The sequence below is a fragment of the Eublepharis macularius genome, chromosome 10, assembly GCF_028583425.1.
Source record: "Eublepharis macularius isolate TG4126 chromosome 10, MPM_Emac_v1.0, whole genome shotgun sequence".
NCBI lineage: Eukaryota > Metazoa > Chordata > Lepidosauria > Squamata > Eublepharidae > Eublepharis > Eublepharis macularius.
The window spans coordinates 71,323,713-71,346,200 of record NC_072799.1 but is presented as its reverse complement, the minus strand read 5'-3'; the positions used below and the strand labels follow the sequence as shown (position 1 = coordinate 71,346,200).

At 43.3% G+C, this 22,488-nt stretch overlaps 1 protein-coding gene across 1 annotated transcript in view; it reads left to right on the top strand.

The window, feature by feature from the left end:
* Nucleotides 1-17,678: 17,678 nt before the first annotated feature.
* GPM6A (glycoprotein M6A) overlaps nucleotides 17,679-22,488 on the top strand; it is a 292,094-nt gene continuing 287,284 nt past the window's right edge. Inside the window, exon 1 of the mRNA XM_054989939.1 lies at nucleotides 17,679-17,740. Coding sequence (XP_054845914.1) covers nucleotides 17,737-17,740 — 4 coding nt within the window. The 5' untranslated portion in view covers nucleotides 17,679-17,736. The remainder of the gene's footprint in view (nucleotides 17,741-22,488) is intronic.

Sequence of the window (22,488 nt, the reverse complement as noted above, 5' to 3'; positions counted from 1 at the left end):
TGTATCAATGCCCACACATCGAGCAAGACACACACAGGATTTGATCTTTGGGTTCGGGATACAGGTGGATCTGGATGAAGTTATAGCAGTGCCATGGTCAGACCACCTCATCCTGAGGGCTTGTCTGGGCACCATGACCCCCTCCTGCTTGGGCGATGAGCTGATTTATGCTCACCCGTGGAGTCAAATGGATCCAATTGAATTGCAGAATGCTCTGCAGGATCCGATGCCCCCTGGTGGCTCATTGGATGAGCTGATAGAGGACTGGAATGTCCGTTTCTCTGAAGCTATTGATGAGATCGCTCCCCATCGCTCTCTCCGCCCCCGAACTAGAGTAGCTCCTTGGTATACTGATGAGCTACGACAAATCAAATGGGAGCTGAGATGGCTAGAGCGAGTGTGGCGGTGACTCCATGATGAAATGACAAGAACATCTTATAGGACGTTTATGAAGGCCTATGAGATGGCACTGAAAGCTGCAAAGAGAGACTACTATGCAGCTTCCACTGCGTCCACTAGTTCTTGCCCAGTACAACTTTCCAGAGTGATTTGGTCTTTAACGTCCCTCACACATGGGACAAATAAAAATGTAAATTCGGTAATAAGCTGTGAGGCTTTTGGAGACTATTTTGCGAATAATATCTTGTCACTCCGCTGGGATCTGTCCACCACAGTTGATGCAGTATGTGTACTGGAGGCCCCTTGGTCATCCTCAGGGTTGATATTAGATCAGTTCAGGCCACTCTCCCAGGAGGAGGTGGGCAGGGTCCTTCATGCTGTGAAACCTACCACGAGCTCACTGGACCCATGCCCATCATGGCTGGTGAAAAGTGGTGGTGATGGGATTTGGGCACCGTTAGCTGACATCATTAATCTTTCTCTGAGTTATGGTTTTTTTACAGACTCACTTAAAGAGGCAGTGGTGCGGTCCTTCTTAAAGAAACCATCACTGGATCCTGCTGATCCGGCCAATTATCGCCCAGTTTCGAATATTCTGTTCCTGGGTAAGGTAATTGAGAGGGCGGGTAGCGGAACAGCTGCAGGTATACCTGGGTGATGCCTCTATCCTGGATCCATTCCAGTCCAGCTTCAGGCCTGGCCATGGTACAGAGACGGCTCTGGTTGCCCTCACAGATGATCTGCGGCGACACCTGGACCAGAGTGGGTCGGCACTGCTGATACTTTTAGATCTTACAGCAGCATTTGACATGGTCAGTCATAATCTTCTGACCCATTCCCTTGCCAATGTGGGGATTCATGGAACAGCCCTGCAGTGGCTGAACTCCTTCCTTCACAATCTAGGACAGAGGGTGGCACTCAGGGAACAGATGTCTGCTTACCATTCTTTGGTATGTGGCATCCCTCAGGGGGCGATTCTTTCCCCAATGCTATTTAACATCTATATGTGCCCCCTTGCCCCGTTAGCCCACAGCTTTGGGCTAGGTTGTCACTGGTATGCGGATGACACTCAGCTCTATCTGCTGATGGATGGTGTTATGACCTTTACTTTCTTTAGGGTATATTTTTCTTTTAATCTATCCCTTAACCCTCTGGGTAGTCTGCTGCCACCCGGAATATTTTATTCCAAGATATTTTATTTAAATTTTCCCTTTGGTAACGTTCCTAAGCGTCAGGCTCCTTCGTGGTTCTTTGTGATCCTGAAGATAAGAATGGGATATAGCAATGACAGCTACATTGGGATATAGCAAAACAAAAATAAACTTTTATTTAGTCGAGAAGCGTATCGGTTTCATAAACGTAGTTCTCGGTTCTTAAAGTTACTTCATTTACTCTCATTCACAGAGCTGGCCTCTTTCCCTGACTGAGTGTCCTTTCACAAACATGCTCAGTTCAGGTTCCACACAGGTTATATTTCTCTCATAAACACTTCAACATATTCAGGCAGCACACAGCTAGCCTGCTTTCTTCTGACTAAAAATTTTCTCTCTACTCTCCGTCTCAAACTGCATTCACTCCACCCACCCTCTCAGTCCTCAACCAATCATATTGTCAGAAACTGTTTTAACCTAAGTAACGCCATATTTAATCGTGTAGTGTTTAGACTTCTTTCCCTCCAGGCAACACCTGCAAGGAGCTGATTCCATGGGAAAGGATCCTGTCTTATCGGCTGTTTCGACCTTGGCCAGCTCAGTGCACCTCTGAGAGTGTTTTGCTGTATGAACTTGGGGGGGGGGCTGGGCTCCGGGAGTGTGAAATGTAACAACCTTTGCTCTATGATTCATTCCTAGCAATGCTTTGCTCGGCCAGGATCTCTAATCCTGGAATATGCACGTCTGGGCTTGAATGCTATCTTTCACAATAAACCTTTTGAAATCAAAAGACCCTGTCTTCTTGCAGAAGGGAGTGAAACAGACTATCAAGTATGGAATGCCATAGCCTGACTCATATCACTCACTCATCCCTCTCCTTCACCCCCCACTCTTCACCTATCTCATCAAGCATTTAAAGATACATGCACACATTTACTTGGAATCGTTACAGATGGCCAGTCTGATCTTGCTTTGGATTCCTTGGTCAAGGGTCTTGAGGCTGTGACGGTATGGTTACATCAGAGTCACCTGAAATTGAATCCCCTGAAGACAGAGGTTCTGTGTCTGGATCATAGGGCAATCGAGCTGGGAACCGGCTCCCAGCTGTTGATGGGGTACAATTGAAACCTTCCCTGTTGGTGAGGAGTCTGGGTGTGACCTTGGATGCTACACTTTCAATGGAGGCCCAGGTCATGACTGTTGCCAGGTCTGCCTTTTTTCATCTTCGACGGGGCAGGCAACTGGCGCCCTATCTTTCACCACAGGACCTGGCCACAGTAATCCATGCAACGGTCACCTCCTGGCTAGACTATTGCAACTCACTCTATCCTGGACTGCCCTTGGGTCTGACCGGGAAGTTACAGCTGATCTAGAATGCAGCGGCATGTGTCCTTACCGGAACGCCCATCCAAGCGCACATTCATCATGTGCTGTGCCAGCTGCACTGGGTTCCAGTGGAGTTCCAGATCCGGTTCAAGGTGTTAACCTTGGTATTTAAAGCCCTTCATGGACTGGGACCTCCATACCTGCCGAACCGCCTCTTCCATTACGTCCCCTGCAGGGTGTTGCACTCTGCAGACAAGCAACTCCTGGTGGTCCCTGGCCCAAAGGACATCCATCTGGCCTCAATCAGGGCGAGGGCTTTTTCTGCCCTGGCCCTGGCCTGGTGGAATGCTCTCCCGCTGGAGATCTGGGTCCTGTGGGACCTGTTACAGTTTTGCAGGGCTTGTAAAACGGAGATGTACTGCTGGGCCTTTGGCTGAGTGCCAGCGAGTGTCCTTCTTCTTCCATCTAAGACCACCATTTCTTCTGGAGCTGCCCTCAGCCATCTGCCATGCCTGTATACGGACTCCCAATATTTGTTTATATAGCCTGCTCCTGGACCATTTTAATCATTTTTAAATAAATATTGATTTTATGTTTCTGTGATTTTAATGTATTTTTTAATGTTGTTAGCCACCCTTAGCCCATCTGTGGAGAGGGCAGGGTATACATCAAATAAATAAATAAATAAAAAAGTTACGGTGAGCTTTTGAGCTGCTTGATGTTTTCTTAGTTGCATTTTTTTCAAGAAAGTAATCTGTATAAAACTATGCCCCTCTTGAGGTCTGTGCCCAAGGCGGCTGCCTAGTTGGTCTAATGGTAGCACCGGCCCTGTCTATAGTTATGGCAAACAGAAATGGGGAAAGGGGACAGCCTTGTCTAGTTCCCCTTGCTATATGTATATCTATTGAATGTATATTGTTAGTCCTAACTGTAGCTTTTGGAGAAAGATAAAGAGCATTAATGGCATTTTAGAATTGGTCGCGAAAACCCATTTTTTGAAGTAAAAGTTTTAGATATGGTATTTCCACTTAACCAAATGCCTTCTCTATATCAAAGGCCAGAAGTAATGCAGGGGTTTTGTATGCTTCACAGAAATTAATTATAGTTGTTAAAGTGTTACGTGTATTGTCTGGTCAAGGTGAATGTAGTTGGTTATTTAAATTTAGACAATGTTTTGGCAAATATGCTTGTAAAGATCTTTTGGTCTTCATTCAGGAAGGGTATTGGTTGAGAAGATTTAGTATTTGTAATATGGTTGTCCTTTTTTGGAGTAACTACTATTTCAGCCTCTGACCAAGATAGAGGGATGCTACCTCCTAACATAACAGAGTTGCACGTGGCAGTTAGTGGAGTTGAAAGTAGGTGAATGTATTTTTTTGTAAAAATTTGACAGGGAATCCATCCCTGTCTGAAGCTTTGTTATTTTTTTCAAGGATTTGATAGTGACTGTAACATCTTCTATTGTGACTGGTTGGTCCAGATATTGTTTATGTTCTTGTGAGGTTTTTTTCCAAATTTCCTGTGATGATAAATAATTTAAAATATGATTAGTGTCAGGATTGTCTGATGTACAAATGGTTTGGTAGTATTCAGCAAACACATCGGCTAATTTTACAGAATTAGTTTGAGTTTTTCCTGGGTGCCTTTAATAGCTTAATGTGAGGAGGTTTTTTCCTCTAATTTTCATGCAAGCAAGTTTATAGATTGGGTGGCCTTTTTTGTGTTCATCTTCTAGTTTTCTTATTCTAGATATCATTTCATTTCTAATGTTTTCTTTTTGCTCTTCATGACAGGAGGCAACGGAGATTAATTTCCCTCTAAGTACCACTTCCATAGCATCCTACACGTGGATTTGAGGAATGCCACATAGTTTGTTTCTATCGTTTAATTTCTAAAGAGACTTCAGAAGAAATTTATTTGTTAAATAGAAGTGATTTATTTAGTTTCCAATTTGTTTGATGTCATTTATTCTCAGTGTACATTCGGTCCAAGCGTAGCCTGTCCACAACTTGTCACCCATCCTTGATGTAAGAGTTTGACTAATTAATTTAGGAGATAAGAATATGTCATTTAAATATGTAATTTAGAAGATAAGAATATGTAATTAATCCTTGTGTATATATTGTGGACAGAAGAGAAGTATGTATAGTCTGTTACCAGTGGGTTTTGAAGATGTCACTAGATCAATAAATAAAGCCTAAGGGCCATTAATTGATCTTAGCAGCTTAGTAACTGTATTGTTAATTTTAATTGCTTTGACACGATAGGCAGTAAAATTTAAAAGGTCATTCAGAGAGGAGTGATACAAATGTTTACTGCTGACACATCGATTTACCCATGTTGAACGAAAGCAGAATTGAAAGCCAAGAGAATCAAGCACACTCTGCATGAAGACAGCTCGTCAGGTTGTTTTGATCTACAAGCAGCTCTCCACACTGAAAGCAGTGAAAGCAGCTTTCTCAGTAATCATGCTTTGCGGTATTATCCAATACAATTTTTAAAGTTTGTATATGTACACTCACACATTATGCAATGCATTTATATTTGGTATCACTTTCATATTTATCAAAATACTTAATTTCAGATGTCAAGGGATGGTGTCATGGAAATATAAATAATAATAATAACCGTGCTTATATACCGCTCTTCTACACATATTAGTGCCTCACCCAGAGCAGTGAACAAGTTAGTGTTATTCTTATCCCCACAATGGAGCTGGGGCTGAGAGGAGTGGCTGTCCCAAGGCCACCTACTGAACTCATGTCAGTAGTGGGATTCAAACCAGTAGACTGCTGATTATGGTTTAGAACACATACTTAGTGAAACATATGCATTCTAAATAACACTGTATGAACATCACTGTAGTTCTTTTTCTAGTATGGTGTATAACTGGTGCTTCTTTATCTTTGACAGCCAATTAAAAATAGTGAACAGTATCAGATACATGTTCTGTAATTGTTAGCAGAGACCAAGGATGATCTGGTCATGTAACTTTTCTTGTCATTACTTTTCATTAAACTCTTAGGAGGAGTCTGTCTCCTGGTTGGGAGAGTGCAACAAAAACATACATCCCGTTTATTTTGTACTGAAAAGCAGTTTCTCTAAAACAGAGAAACATGTTTTCAGTTCTCACTTGAAGTTTTCAAGCTGCTCAGGATTTAAGATAAAACCTTCAACCCATCTCTACCGAGTGTTTAATACTTTTTACTTAATGTTTAAAAGTTATGTTTAATATTTATGCCTAATATGATTATAAAAGCAATACTGTTTGAATTGTCTATAAACTTATTTGAGTTGGATTGTTAGTAAAATTACAGTTTTATGAATTTTTGACCATTTTATAACATTACAACTTTGTACCAAAAAACGTTTTGCATGTAGAAGAGGTTGCCAAAAATAAAAGTCCCCGTCCCCGTCCCCGTCCCCGTCCCCGTCCCCGTCCCCGTCCCCGTCCCCGTCCCCGTCCCCGTCCCCGTCCCCGTCCCCGTCCCCGTCCCCGTCCCCGTCCCCGTCCCCGTCCCCGTCCCCGTCCCCGTCCCCGTCCCCGTCCCCGTCCCCGTCCCCGTCCCCGTCCCCGTCCCCGTCCCCGTCCCCGTCCCCGTCCCCGTCCCCGTCCCCGTCCCCGTCCCCGTCCCCGTCCCCGTCCCCGTCCCCGTCCCCGTCCCCGTCCCCGTCCCCGTCCCCGAAGACGAAGACGAAGACGAAGACGAAGACGAAGACGAAGACGAAGACGAAGACGAAGACGAAGACGAAGACGAAGACGAAGACGAAGACGAAGACGAAGACGAAGACGAAGACGAAGACGAAGACGAAGACGAAGACGAAGACGAAGACGAAGACGAAGACGAAGACGAAGACGAAGACGAAGACGAAGACGAAGACGAAGACGAAGACGAAGACGAAGACGAAGACGAAGACGAAGACGAAGACGAAGACGAAGACGAAGACGAAGACGAAGACGAAGACGAAGACGAAGACGAAGACGAAGACGAAGACGAAGACGAAGACGAAGACGAAGACGAAGACGAAGACGAAGACGAAGACGAAGACGAAGACGAAGACGAAGACGAAGACGAAGACGAAGACGAAGACGAAGACGAAGACGAAGACGAAGACGAAGACGAAGACGAAGACGAAGACGAAGACGAAGACGAAGACGAAGACGAAGACGAAGACGAAGACGAAGACGAAGACGAAGACAAAGACAAAGACAAAGACAAAGACAAAGACAAAGACAAAGACAAAGACAAAGACAAAGACAAAGACAAAGACAAAGACAAAGACAAAGACAAAGACAAAGACAAAGACAAAGACAAAGACAAAGACAAAGACAAAGACAAAGACAAAGACAAAGACAAAGACAAAGACAAAGACAAAGACAAAGACAAAGACAAAGACAAAGACAAAGACAAAGACAAAGACAAAGACAAAGACAAAGACAAAGACAAAGACAAAGACAAAGACAAAGACAAAGACAAAGACAAAGACAAAGACAAAGACAAAGACAAAGACAAAGACAAAGACAAAGACAAAGACAAAGACAAAGACAAAGACAAAGACAAAGACAAAGACAAAGACAAAGACAAAGACAAAGACAAAGACAAAGACAAAGACAAAGACAAAGACAAAGACAAAGACAAAGACAAAGACAAAGACAAAGACAAAGACAAAGACAAAGACAAAGACAAAGACAAAGACAAAGACAAAGACAAAGACAAAGACAAAGACAAAGACAAAGACAAAGACAAAGACAAAGACAAAGACAAAGACAAAGACAAAGACAAAGACAAAGACAAAGACAAAGACAAAGACAAAGACAAAGACAAAGACAAAGACAAAGACAAAGACAAAGACAAAGACAAAGACAAAGACAAAGACAAAGACAAAGACAAAGACAAAGACAAAGACAAAGACAAAGACAAAGACAAAGACAAAGACAAAGACAAAGACAAAGACAAAGACAAAGACAAAGACAAAGACAAAGACAAAGACAAAGACAAAGACAAAGACAAAGACAAAGACAAAGACAAAGACAAAGACAAAGACAAAGACAAAGACAAAGACAAAGACAAAGACAAAGACAAAGACAAAGACAAAGACAAAGACAAAGACAAAGACAAAGACAAAGACAAAGACAAAGACAAAGACAAAGACAAAGACAAAGACAAAGACAAAGACAAAGACAGCCGGGCCCCCCGGGGGTCGCGGCTTCGCCGCTCCCCCCGACGCCCCCCGCCCCGCCTGCGGCGGGCCGGGGGCCCCCGGGGGTCGCGGCTTCGCCGCTCCCCCCGACGCCCCCCGCCCCGCCTGCGGCGGGCCGGGGGCCCCCGGGGGTCGCGGCTTCGCCGCTCCCCCCGACGCCCCCCGCCCCGCCTGCGGCGGGCCGGGGGCCCCCGGGGGTCGCGGCTTCGCCGCTCCCCCCGACGCCCCCCGCCCCGCCTGCGGCGGGCCGGGGGCCCCCGGGGGTCGCGGCTTCGCCGCTCCCCCCGACGCCCCCCGCCCCGCCTGCGGCGGGCCGGGGGCCCCCGGGGGTCGCGGCTTCGCCGCTCCCCCCGACGCCCCCCGCCCCGCCTGCGGCGGGCCGGGGGCCCCCGGGGGTCGCGGCTTCGCCGCTCCCCCCGACGCCCCCCGCCCCGCCTGCGGCGGGCCGGGGGCCCCCGGGGGTCGCGGCTTCGCCGCTCCCCCCGACGCCCCCCGCCCCGCCTGCGGCGGGCCGGGGGCCCCCGGGGGTCGCGGCTGCCTTCTGTCACACCCAGGGTCCTTCATTCCAGTCAGGGGCCTGTCATTCCAGTCCCCGAGCCCTTCTGTCACACCCAGGGCCCTTCATTCCAGCCAGGGGCCTGTCATTCCAGTCCCAGAGCCCTTCTGGCACACCCAGGGGCCCTCATTCCAGTCAGGGGCCTGTCATTCCAGTCCCAGAGCCCTTCTGGCACACCCAGGGGCCCTCATTCCAGCATGGGGCCTGTCAATCCAGTCCCAGAACCGGTTATCTGAGCCCAGACACTTTCCTTCAAAATCCATTCCACATTTTCTTTGCTTCGCCGCTCCCCCCGACGCCCCCCGCCCCGCCTGCGGCGGGCCGGGGGCCCCCGGGGGTCGCGGCTGCCTTCTGTCACACCCAGGGTCCTTCATTCCAGTCAGGGGCCTGTCATTCCAGTCCCCGAGCCCTTCTGTCACACCCAGGGCCCTTCATTCCAGCCAGGGGCCTGTCATTCCAGTCCCCAAGCCCTTCTGTCACACCCAGGGACCGTCATTCCAGTCAGGGGCCTGTCATTCCAGTCCCAGAGCCCTTCTGGCACACCCAGGGGCCCTCATTCCAGCATGGGGCCTGTCAATCCAGTCCCAGAACCGGTTATCTGAGCCCAGACACTTTCCTTCAAAATCCATTCCACATTTTCTTTGCACCTCTTTTTTTGCTCTAATGTGTTTCAGTGGTGCCCATGCAAGTCAATGGGCATTCCAGTTTCCCATTACCACAAATTTTGTTAGTCTTATAGGTGCTATGGACTCTTGCTCTTTTCCACTGCTACAGACAGACTAACACAGCATCTACATCTTGAAAGAGAAGTTCGTTCACCTTGTATATAAATCAGCCTTATGCATTTTGACTCCTGCATGTTTATGCTGGAAGGAATGTTGTTTTGTTTTGCTGCTACACGATAACGTCTGGAATTACAGTCAAGACTATAGAACGGGATTTTCTGATAGAAGACAATCTCATGAACGTATGCTAACAAAAAGGAGAAAGGCAGAAGATACAAGTTTTAGAATAATCTGAACATAATATGTTGTTGTGTTCTGGAAATCATATTTATATTAATTGATGAAATGTGAAAAGAGGAGGCTGTATGCAGGACCTGAAAAAGGGGGTGGGAGGGTTGACATTGACCACAGAATGCAATTGAGGGGAGGAATCAAATGAATACTCTTAAAGTGATCTCTGAGTCACAGAAGCTTACACTGGCTTAAAAACGTGTTAGTCTGTAAAGTGTCACAGGACCCCTGATTTATTGTGCTGCTACAGGATAACACAGCTTCTGTCTGGAATATTCACTTACCGGGCCTCAAAGTCTTGAAAAGGATCTTTGCTGTGTTTTACATGACCTGGACAATTTTGATGAAGCAAGAGACATTTTGTGGCAGCTGGCATCAGTTTTTGGTGTGCATTGTCCTGGTGAGTATACAGGAAAAAAGGGTACTCCTACTGGCTTGCAAACTGTATAATATTCTATAATTAGAGGAAAACTCAATTATAATCAGTCCTGGTCAAAGAAAGACACATTCATAATTTTTTGTTTTGACTTCCAGAGTGGGCAAAAGCATATTTCAGAATACATCTTCTATAAATAAAATACATAGGTAGTTATGTTATAGAGCCTGTATAAGATAAGAATGCCTAGGGTTCAGTCCAAATGAATGGGGCAGGAATTAAACGGTACACAGAAATGTACCATCAGAATGCAAGTGGGGAACTGCACATTTGGGCAGCTGCCTTTATTAGAAACACCCTTCACATGGAAAGCTAGGATGTCAGGGTGAAAGGTTCTTACCTAGGGCCTGTTCCAATATTGCCTTAGCAGTATCTGACCTTATCATCTGGCTCTAGTAAAGTCATTATGTTGGAGGAGCTGGTGATACAGCTTTTTCCCACACAGCTGTCATTCTTGTGCTGACGTGGAAAAGAGCTGCATTGTATATTCTGCATTGTATATTACCTGAAGTTTTCAAACATGAGCAGTGCAGAACGGATATGGGCTCCAGCAGTTCTTAAGGCTTTAACCAATGATAGTGATTAGAATAGTAGACTAGGGTCTGAGAGATCCAGGTTCTAATACCCTTTCAGCTATCAAACTTGCTGGGTGAATCACAGCTAAATATAAATTCTGGATTCTCCTGTTTAAAGTTGCCCACCTGGCATATATTAGAGCCAGATCCTTTTCACTAATGATGATTCCTACCTTGGGAAAAGGGCTCCCTGAGAAGGTGAGAAGCATTCTATACTTAGAAGCTTTTAGAAGGCATAAGACCATTTTATTTGCTAAGGCCTTTAATAGGATTTGATTTGCAAGTGTAATTGCAAGCGAATTGCAAGGTAAGGGATTAAATGGACTTTATTGTATTCTCTGTGGTTTCTGTTTGGAATTATAAGCTGCCTTGAGTCACAAGGGAAAGGTGGGGTATAAATTATTTTAACAAATACTTATTATTCTATCAATCAACATTAAATTAAATTGAGGTGTGGCATAAATGGTGATGTAAAGGAGTCAAATAATATAAACTGATATACTGGATTACAGATACTCATTATATTCTTGTGATTTGAGTGACCTCTGGTGGGAGCTGATGTGATATGTTAATAAGATCTTTATAAAATATGGACTTCCAGCGCATGAGTTGATTCTAATCAGCATTTTCACTGATGAACAAACGAGGAAGGTTTCCCTTTGACCACTATGCTGGGAATCGTGGACCGAAGGGTCGGAGTAAAGAAGTGACGGTTGTAGTAAGGAGAGAATTTGGGGGAGATTGATTGAAAAGCTGTCTGGCTCCAACCTCATGACTTGTATATGTGGATGGAGAGAGTCAGTGTGGTGTAGTTAGTGTTGGACTAGGATGTGGAAGACTCGGGTTCAAATCCCAACTCTACCAGGAAGCTTGCTGGGTGACTTTGGCCCAGTCACACAATCTCAGCCTAACCTACCTCACAGGGGTGTTGTGAGATAAAATGGAGGAGAGGTGAATGATGCAAACCACTTTGGATCCCCATTGGGGAGAAGGATGGGGTATAAATTAAGTAAATTTAAAAAAAGTGTATATTATTGTTTTGGCTTGGGGAGGAGGGGAATGCTATGTGTACTATCTGCCACTCCTTTTGGGAAACAGTATTCACATAACTCCCTCCACCACTCTTCAACAACACTATTGGGTGATGTATTTCCCACCCACCTCTCTGCCAACTTCCATCCTCCTCCCCCATTATTTAAGTGGGGAATGCCCTTTGGATGGAAGCCAGAGCATTGAACTCTTCTCAGTCTTAATTTCTGAGGATACCTGGCTGATGACAATGGTTCCCTATTAAATCACTTGGTGGGGAAGAGCACCCTCAAGTCATAGCTGACTTATGGTGACCCCTGGTGGGGTTCTCATGGCATGAGAATAACAGAGGTGGTTTGCTATTGCCTGCCTCTGCAATCCTGGTCTTCGTTGGAGGTTTCCCATCCAATTACTAACCAAGGCCGACCTTGCTTAGCTTCTGAGTTCTGACGGGACCAGGCTCACCTGGGCTATCCAGGTCAAGGTATTCAATCACTTAAGTATCTTTAAATAAGATGCTCCAGTACTTACAAAAATAGAATGGCACTCAACTGAGCGTACACGGAAGCAAAGGGCTATTCTTCAATTTATTCAGTTAAGACCTAAGTTCTACCACTTGCATCAATGAAAGAAACTCAGGAGCCTTAGTTGCACTTGTATAATAACTATCCATATGCAATGTGTTGTGGAATGCTGGACAGAATCTTAAGTGGAAGAAAGTGTATTGCTTGGAAGCAGCTATATCTGTTAGCATTCTATAAATAATGCCTGGGCTGAATCCACATTACCTCGGCGCGTCCTGGTGTTGCACTAAATGTTCTCTAAACACCCGGAAGTATAGTGTCTTTCTAGCGCGATTCAGAAATTGTGCTTGAAAGACGCTATACTTCTGGGTGTTTAGCGAACATTTAGTGCAACACCGGGATGCGTCGAGGTAATGTGGATTCAGCCCTGGTCATTTCCCTCTTACATTCATCCAGTGCTGCACTTCATAAACATCAATGTGTTAAAATGTGACTAACAGTAGTGTAGAGTAGATTCCTATATAGCAAACAGCATTAATGCTCTTTATCATACATGAAACAGGAATATGACCAACACCGCAATACTCAACCACACAAGGTAGCGCTCCTATCCACTAGCTCCGACAAAAAGCTTTCTGTGAAATTTAGTATGGGAATAGCTGCCCCATGATGCATTCCTAAACCAAGATACTGGAAAAAATCTTCCAAAGATTAGAATGGATAGCATATTTACCTTACTGAAGCAATGTAAAAATAGCGCATGCAAAGCAGAAAATAACAAAAACCTAGCACCAGTTCAAGAGGAACAGATCAGAATGAAGGATGGGATGGAACAAGACAGGTGGGCCATCTGCAAGCTTGCTTATGAGTAATCAGCTGTGCTCTTGTATCAGCCATCTTAGCTGTAGGAAAGAACTGAGTTGTTAAGCTATAATGCTTAACAAGTAAATATACACAAGACTGTATTGTACAACTCATGCCTATGTAGATAGATTAAGATGGGTAGCCATATTAGTATGTCTGTAGCAGTGGAAAAGAGCAAGAGTCCAGTAATGCCTATAAAAAAATTAATGATAGGGTATGAATTTTTGTGAACCATAACTAACTTCTTCAGATATCATGTATCTGAAGAAGTGAGCTGTGGCTCACGAAACCTCATACTCTACCACTAATTTTGTTAGTCTTATAGGTGCTACTGGACTCTTCCTTTTTTCCACATGCCATGTGTTTTGCTGAATAGAGATAAACAATCGTACATTTGTTGCTTTATTGAATTGGGACTTTACCTAGATATATAATTTAGTAATACCAATGGTTAGCAAGCCACATTGATCATTCCTCCAGAAGCATAGTAAGGCATTGAGTCAGCAATAAGCAAAAGACTGTGTCTTGCTGTATTTGAAACAATGCAGGACTGTAATTTAACTTTGTGTATTAGGAGATTTTTTTAGAGGGCTAGCTTCACAGCACAGAAACTGGGCCAGATATCATATTAATGTTGCTGTGCATTAGAGCATGTTCATGCTTACACTGCATAAATCATTGGAGTTTCATTAGTTCTTAAATATATAGTCATAGGGTGGCAAAATGAATTGAGTACGGTGAAATAGTATAAAGAAAAATACTGCTTTCTGTCAATGATTGATAATAGTGCACTGAACTTTCTAAGCCTGCTTCTCCATCACGAGCATGCAACTCCTATCTAAGCTAACTAGTACCCATTTCAGAGAATAAAAAAAACCTGGAAAAATTCCATCATTTTTACATAGGTTAAAGTTTATGCATAAAGTACAGAAGCAACATTTTAAAGCCTGCAGTCCTGTTTGTTTGTGGACATATACTCCATTGGATAGAGTAAAATTTACTTTTGGGTAAACAGACAAAGTCATTGTTACAGAACCAAATAACATCAGCTATATCATTCTGGCTGCTTCCACTTGTACATCATCCAATTTAATAAATGCAATGATATGCCAACAACACCCTTTTACTGTCTATATTAGACAAATGTGTCAGTCTTTGCATGAAAGAATCAAAGAACACAAATGGGATATAAGCAATCATAACATTTACAATGGGGGAACATTGTAATCTGTCTGGACACAATACTGCAGACCTTAAAGTCTCTGTTCTGCCCTCCCCTCTAAAAAAAATCTTCAAGGGGAATATACAATGTGAAAGTGCTGAATTAAAATTTAACAAGAAATTAAACACTACATATCATCCTGCCTGAAATACACACTTGGGTTTTCTTACTTACTACAGTCTTTAATAACAACTCCATAAGACTCCGATTTTAGAAATTTTAATGGGCTGCTCTTATGTTTTATCAAACTATAATAATAATAATAACAATAACATTAGATTTATATACCACCCTTCAGGACAACTTAATGTCCACTCAGAGCGGTTTACAAAGTGTTATTATTACCCCACAACAATCACCCTGTGAGGTAGGTGGGGCTGAGAGAGCTCCAGAGAACTGTGACTAGCCCAAGGTCACCCAACTGGCTTCAAGCGGAGGAGTGGGGAATCAAACCCGGCTCTCCAGATTAGAGTCCCGTGCTCTTAGCCACTACACCAAACTGGCTCTCACTATAACCTTGTGCCAATATGTTAATTTTCACATAAACTATTTATCCTGCTTCACCTTTTTGCTTATCTGTTCAAGCTTCTGACCTCTCTCATCCTTTATTTATTTATTATTTTATACTCCACCTTTCTATGCGTTTACACATCCTTCTCCTCTCCTTCATTTTATCCCCCTAACAACCCTCTGAGATGGGTTAGGTGGAGAAAAAATGGCTGGCTCAAGGTCACCTGTGAGTGTTATGACAAGTGGGTAACTGGATCTTCCCAGACCTAGGCCAACATTGCCACCACTACAGCACACTAGTTCTCACAGAATGCTTAAAAATATCAACAGTAATTGAGAATTAAAATAGTTGGAATACTGGGCATAACGAAACACAGGTGTTCTGATTTAGCTGTATTTTATAAGCATTATGAATTTAGTTTCCATTAGCTGAAATAATTCTCCAAGTTTCTGAAGAACCACATCTGTAAACTCTGAATTTCCTTTTCTGATTTTTTTTTGTTATTTTCGAAGTGTGTGCACGCTATGTAAATCACAGATAGCTGAAAAAGGCAAATGTTGCCACTGGCTTTTTTCCACTACCACAGTTATGTATTTGAAAACATTCTGCAGCTTGTGCTTTGTCACTTCTCAAACTTTGTTTCCTTATATTTCTCTTGAATAGTGGTTGCTTTCAAATGAATGAATAAAACTACAAATTCCCAATACAGATATCAAATGAATGAAATCGTGCCCTCAAGTCATAGCTGACCTACGGCAACCCCTGCTGGGGTTTCATGGCAAGAGACTAACAGAAGTGCTTTGCTATTGCCTGCCTCTGCAACCCTGGCCTTCGCTGGAGTTTTCCCATCCAATTGCTAACCAAGGCTGACCCTGCTTAGGTTTTGAGATCAGGCTCTCCTGGGCTATCATCAGGGCTCATTTCAAGGGGGAACATGCAGGAACGCAGTTCGAGCAGTTCCCCAAAGAGGTCACATGTCAGGTGACCCCGCCCACTTGACTCTCGGCCATTTTGGGCTTGTTTCAGCCTGGATTGGGGCTGAAACAGCCCGGATCAGGCCTCTAACAGGTGGTGGATCACTCTTCCACTCAGCAGTGGCCCAATCCTGACCATTTTGGGCCCCTTTTCGGCCATTTTCAGCCCCCTTTTGCCATTTTGGGCCCAATGTCGGCTCTGAATGGCCAGGATTGGGTCCAAAACTGCCAGGATAGGTGATGTCAGGGGGTGGGGCATATGCAAATCAGAACCAAGCCAGAAGTGACGCCTGACACAGGTTGGACACTTGTCAGCTTCCCTCAAATTTTGATGGGTGTCCTGGTCTTGCAGCTTGGCTCTCCGACTGCTGTCCAATGGACTTTTCAACTGTCACTTGACCAACATTCCACCAAGCTGCCTACATTTCCCATCAGAACTTGAGGGAAGCTGATAAGTGTCCAACCTGTGTCAGGCGTCACTTCTGGCTTGGCTCTCAGTTATGCTAATGAACCACTTCCAGTGATGGCAAGGGATGCAGCACATGCTAATGAGTTATGCTAATGATCTCCTCCAACTCTTTTCTACGAAATGACCCCTGACTATCATTAAGCATTAGAGACAGCATTGGCTCATAGCATTTCTGAAATAGATTAAGCTACTGATTGAACAATCCTATCCTGGTTATAAGTAATAATTTACTTCATAGTAAATACTGAGTTCAGTGCTGCTTTCTGATAAATATATAGGTTTGTAACCCTAGAAGAGTAGTAGCATCTTTGGAAGCTTTTAAAAAGATTTTGTAGGCTAGACCTGGACCACAAATAACTGGACATAGAACATCTTGTCAATACACAGCACAAGTGCTATAACATAAGTCCTTATTCTGATTCCCAGAGACCACCAAAACACTGAATGAAATTATGAATCTTCCAGACACAGTAAGATTTAAGTGCTTACTAAAACAGCCAACTATTAACGCAGATCGGCATTTCAAACAGGCTTCAATAGTACTTCGTTCCAGAGATTCTCTAACAGTGCAAACCTAAAAGTTACCCTTTTAAGATCATTGACTTCGAGGGATTTGGAAGGCTGTAGCTCTGTTTAGGATTGCACCTTAAATGGCAGCGCGTTATACCAGAACAGGTAGGCTTCAGTCTTATGTGCATCTTCGTTGCAAAGTCATTGAAATCAGTGGAGCTTACCTAGTGAACATGAATAAAGTCGAGTTGATAAAGCAACAAGAATCCTGTCTGCGCAGAATTCCTTTTCTTCAGCAGAAAACTATTACAGCATGCATGCATCTAGGCATCTGAGATGAAGCCGCAGGGATTCCAGGTCAAAAGCAGTCTGTTTTCAACTGGACAGGGGCTCTGGGCTTTTTATAGCTGGCTCATCCATGAAGCTCAGAGTAACCTTGGATCAGTCACTCCCTCTCGGCCTAAGCTATTTTTCAGGCTGGTTGTGAGAATAAAATAGGGGAGAGGAGAAACAGAGTCATAGAAAAGCAAAGTTTCTTGGATAAAAATGTGCTGTTTAGGGTTTTCTGCTGCTTGGCAGATGGCTAAAGGCGGAAGAATGCAAGAAGTGGCTTCTGGTCAGGCACAGTAAGGGACTCGAGGTAAATCTCCAGCAAGAGGGGAAGGCGGCCCCAAGGCAGATGGAAAAGGTACTCTGCACATGCTCAAGAATACTCTCTTCCTTGTGTACCATTATTACTTAATACGCTCCGCAGTTGAACTTTGCGCTGAGAACTGGCGCGGGGCTAACGCTGGGCGTCCTGCCGGGGGAGGAGGAGGAGGAGGGGATTCTGGACCCGCCTCCGCTTCTCTCCCGCGGGGGGGAGAAGAGGGCGACTTAGGGGGCTGGGAACTTTGGAGGGAGCCCTGCCGCTGGGCGCCAAGGAGCGGTCTCCCGGCGTGGGCGACGGAGCAGTGCGGGAAGCCGGGCGAAATGGGTGAGTCGGTCCGTGGGCGAAGGGGGCGCCTTCCCCGGGCCCTTCCCGGTGCGTTCGTTGCAACGGCGTCGCGCTCCGCCGGCTCCCATGGAAACTTTGAGCGGAGTTGGCGTGGGCTGGGCGGATTCCCGCTCACGGGCGCAGCCCTCCCCGGTTTCGTGGCTTGAGGCGATGTTGTGAGTGTGGGGAAGGAACACGCGCGAGGAAGGGTCGGCCTTCCTGTTTTGGAGCGTATAACAAGGAAAAGCCCCCTTAGAGCCAACGAGACGTTATGGGAGAGTTTCACAGACTCGCTTGTTAATGGGTTTTTTTTCTTCAAAATTTTATTAAAACTGTTTAACACGTAACTGTATAACACATAAAATTACAAGATAACAGCATATAACAATAAAAAATATGTAACAAGATATAACAATAACACAGTATGTAACTTTTTAAAGTACAAGAAGTCAGGTTCTCTATTTCCGAAAAGGTATGAGTATATCTAATTTGATGACTCAATACCTAAATTTCCAGTGATAATATGAAGATAGCTTATACATTTATATACATATTAAAGACCATTAGACCAGATAAAGAATTATTATTTTCTATGTGAACAAAGAATGGGAACCATTTCTCAATAAAATTCGTAGTTTGCGGGAAGTGTTCTATTTGATAGATTTTATCGTATAATTTCTCAGACATAAAATGATCCCAAATTTTGTTATAGCAATTATCCATTGAGGGGGTGGATTTTGATTTCCAAAAAGTAGCTATTTCACTTTTTGCAGCTACCAGTAGAGTGGCAATAAGATCTTTTCTTATCCGAGGAACGGGGACCAGGCATTTGTCCCATTGGTCTAGGAGAAGGAGCTCTGGCAAGAGCAGAATCTCGTAACCCCTTATGAGGCATGTTAATGGTTGATTGGCCACTAACTTCTTGTTACAGTGACGAACCCCCCTCCTTCCACATGCATGTGTGAAATGGAGGACAATCTTCTGTGCCTAGCAGAAAAATGTGTTTGGGAAAGTACTCTAGCTTTTCTCCCCTCTGCCATAAGGCGGCAAGATAATAAGCCGCACATGCATAAATGTACAGGCGCCCTGCTCCTTTTGCACCTGGCTACATTAGTAACCTTATGCCCTTAAAAGCCCTATGGAAGATTTAACACGAGACTGGTGCCTTCTGGGGTGCAAAACCTGCAGGAATTTTGATGCAAGGACACCAAAGCGATGTGTTTAGTTATACAGACAAGAACAGGTTCTTTTGAGTGTTTTTACGGCTGCATACTTTAAATCATTACCTTTGAACACCCTTTAATGTTGCTGGCTTAATTTGGTGATAAAAGGATGGACTTTTCAGGCTGGGATACAAAACAATTTTTGAACATCGCTTTTTTGCCTGCTGTCCTCGCATTAATGAGAAGTGGGCCTTATTGTGAAGTTCCCTTCTGTTTGATAATGGGACAGCAGGCAAATCTCACCCAAGAGAGGCAGGCTCCCATTGAGATTAGGGGGAAAGATTTGCATTTCTACACTGCTCCTAGCCATCTAGTGTAGTGTATTCTGGGGTGTTCCTTATATGTTGTCTGCATTCCAGAAGAGGGTTAGAGAATGGCCTTTATGAACAGGACTTGTTTTTTTATTGTACTGGTTCGCACTATATACTAGCAGGTTCCTACCAATTTAACAGTACCTGAGATCTGGGAGGGCCTGTTCTCTCAAAAGGGGAATAGAAGACCAGCTGGACTGCCTCTTTACTCAGAAGATGACAAATTGGCCCTGGGTTGGAAGAGGACTTGAGTCTTTCCTACCTGGTGCCTTTGTACTAAATGGGGGGAGACTTTAGGGTAAGTCCAGTTTTGCTTTTAGCTTTTTTTTTAAAAAAAGAAATTCAACATGGATTTGCTAGGACTACTTTAGGCGTGGGTCTGGAAACCATATTAACAGGATGCAGATATCACTTCTAATTCTGTAGTTTTACATATGCCTGGAGATAGCATTAGAACAGAAATGAAGTTCTTTCATCATGATAGTCAGTGTGAAGTCTGCAGATAATCCATATTCCACAACTATCTGAAAACCAGCAACGTGTATATTTTAGTGTAGCAATATTATTATTACTAGTGTTACCTTAGCAACAGTGTTTTTTCTGATGTTAGGTACACTAACTCTAAAGCTTAAATAGCTTTTCATGTCAATTACTAGAAAATAGTCAGAGCTGGAATCTGTCTAGTGTTTAATGCAAGGACTCCTATCAGCCTCTGATTGGTGTTTTGCTGTTTCTCCTGTATTCTTCTATCACTCTTTTAGTGCTAGGGGACGATGTATATATTCTGTTTCTTAATTTTATGTGTCTATTTAGATAATTTTGTCTTTCAACAGAAAGCCTTTCAACCAAAAAGAAAGACAACAATAAGAATTAGTACTGTAGATTGTAGAATAAAAACAGCAAAACCAAGATCCCAAAGAAGTATCTCAGATGCTTTTGAGATACATGGGAGGATGGACTTTGCACCTGGTACCAAAATCTTTACAAAGCTGTGCGTGAAGATGTCTAGGGAGAGAATTCCTCTGTCTGGACACCATCACCAAATAGAATCCTTTCTATTAGTTATTTTTTTTGAAACCTGAATTTATATCAGGCACATGTTCTGTTTGTAAAAAAGGGCTGCAGTATTGTAATGGAATGTATATGTGCTTTGATTTCTTTTTAAATTAGATGTCTGAATCCCTGTTTGTAACTCACTAGATAGCCTTAGGCAAGCCGCTTTCTTTCAGGCTCAGCCATCCTTGCAACATGGGGCTAATAATATTGATGCAGTTTAAAGGATTGTTTGTAAGGACCATGACAAGTGAATGTATGTAAAGCACTTTGAGCCCTCTGAGTGCCATACAAAATATTATTTATTGTACTTTGTTTCACCAACGTCTACAAACTGCTAGATTGATGGACTAAATAGGTATATTTCATTTATGTAATTTGCGTATTGTGCTGCTATGCCATCACATAGTAAAATTTTCCTTTTGATTCTTAAAACGATGTTTCTAAATTTTAATGATTGTTGGCAACAGTATGCAAGATTTTCTCCTTGAAGATGTCATTCATTAAGAACTTTCTTTGCAATTGAAAATTGGCAGCCATGTGTTGAAATTGTGATTCAGCAAAATCTCTTGTAGTTATTAAAATATTTATGTCTCAGGACTAAGAGTTACGCACTAAATGAAATGCCTCTGCTTCTCTTAGTATTTAAATCTTCAGAGAAGAAGATTAACATAATGACTAGGATCTGCTCCCAAGTACCATTGGGCAGGCAATATAAGTGTAATTCATACTTGGCAAGATAATATACTGTCATTGCTGTGGCTGAAAATGGACTGAGTATAGAAAATGCAAATTGTGCCATCGAGATAAGCGTGGCTCCTTTGGGTTTTAATTTACCAAATTACCATAGAACAATCATAAGTTGATTTAAAAGCTTTGGGAACCTTGATGGTGTGCCAAGATAATAAAGGGCTTGTTTTATTGTATAAGTTTGCATTGTGAGAACTTCCCCCATCCCCCTGGGCAAAAGGGGGTAACTCTGAAAAGTACCTTAAAATAGCTTACCTACTTCAGTATAGCTTCTTTTCTGTATTTTAAACTGCATATTAGATGTGGTTTCTTCTTTTCTTTCTTGTTTGTAGCCAACATGGTTCCTCCTCTAATGAAAATGTATTTATTTATGAAATGGCATGGCATGAATAAAATAACACCGAATCATAATGTCAGGCACAGTTCAGTTTTTTGACATAATTAAAATATCATCTAGAAATTAGCACATTACAACATAAAAGATTTGGGTTGATATTCGTAAATCTCTGTAAGAAAGGCAAACTAGAAATAACCGAAATAAGTAATAAAAATAACACTTAAGAAATTATACCCTATTTTCTGCTACATTCAGAACAGCTTAGAATAAATGGCACATAAAACCATTCAAGTACAATAACAACAAGTAAAACAACATACAAACCAGCCCACAGAACTACAGTGCCCAGCAAAGAAACTGAAACCCATTAATTGCTGAATGCTTTACAAAAAGAAAAAAAAGTCTTGCATGTTATACAGAAGAAAGAGTCACAGAAGGTGCCTTAAGAATTTTCCCTGGGAGGTTATTCCTTAAAGTTGGGCTGGCAAATGAAACCACATGAGTGCTTCAAGTATGTAGGTGCCAGATTGTGAAGGGGTTTATAGGTAACAACCAAGCTGGAAGTAAGTGCATAGTTAGTAAAGATCTTTGTATGGTTGTGTAGTAGTTAAAGTGTCCGAAATTTTCTAGTTAAAGGCGTGCATTCTGTTTTAGAGGTCATAGTTCTTTCAAGGACCTTCTCTGATGCAATGCAACAGAAACTAGTGAAAGAGCAATCCTAAACAGTTCAACCTTCTAAACCCGTATCAGATGAAGGGAGCTTGATTCTTGAAAGTTTATATCCTGGAAAATCGCATTGGTCTTTAAGATTCTACTGGTCTCGAATCTTGTTCTTCAGTGGACTTTGAACGTTGTAATTCTGTATAGAATTGCTGAATCTGTACAGTGTAACTTTTTCAAGCTTTGCCGTTTTGCTTGATGTGTCAGGTCCATGGATGACAGGCTATGGCATATAGATCCCTGTACCCTCACAGCAAGCACTTCAGGGTCTTGGTTAAGAACATAAGAACATAAGCAAAGCCATGTTGGATCAGGCCAGTGGCCCATCCAGTCCAACATTCTGTCACACACAGT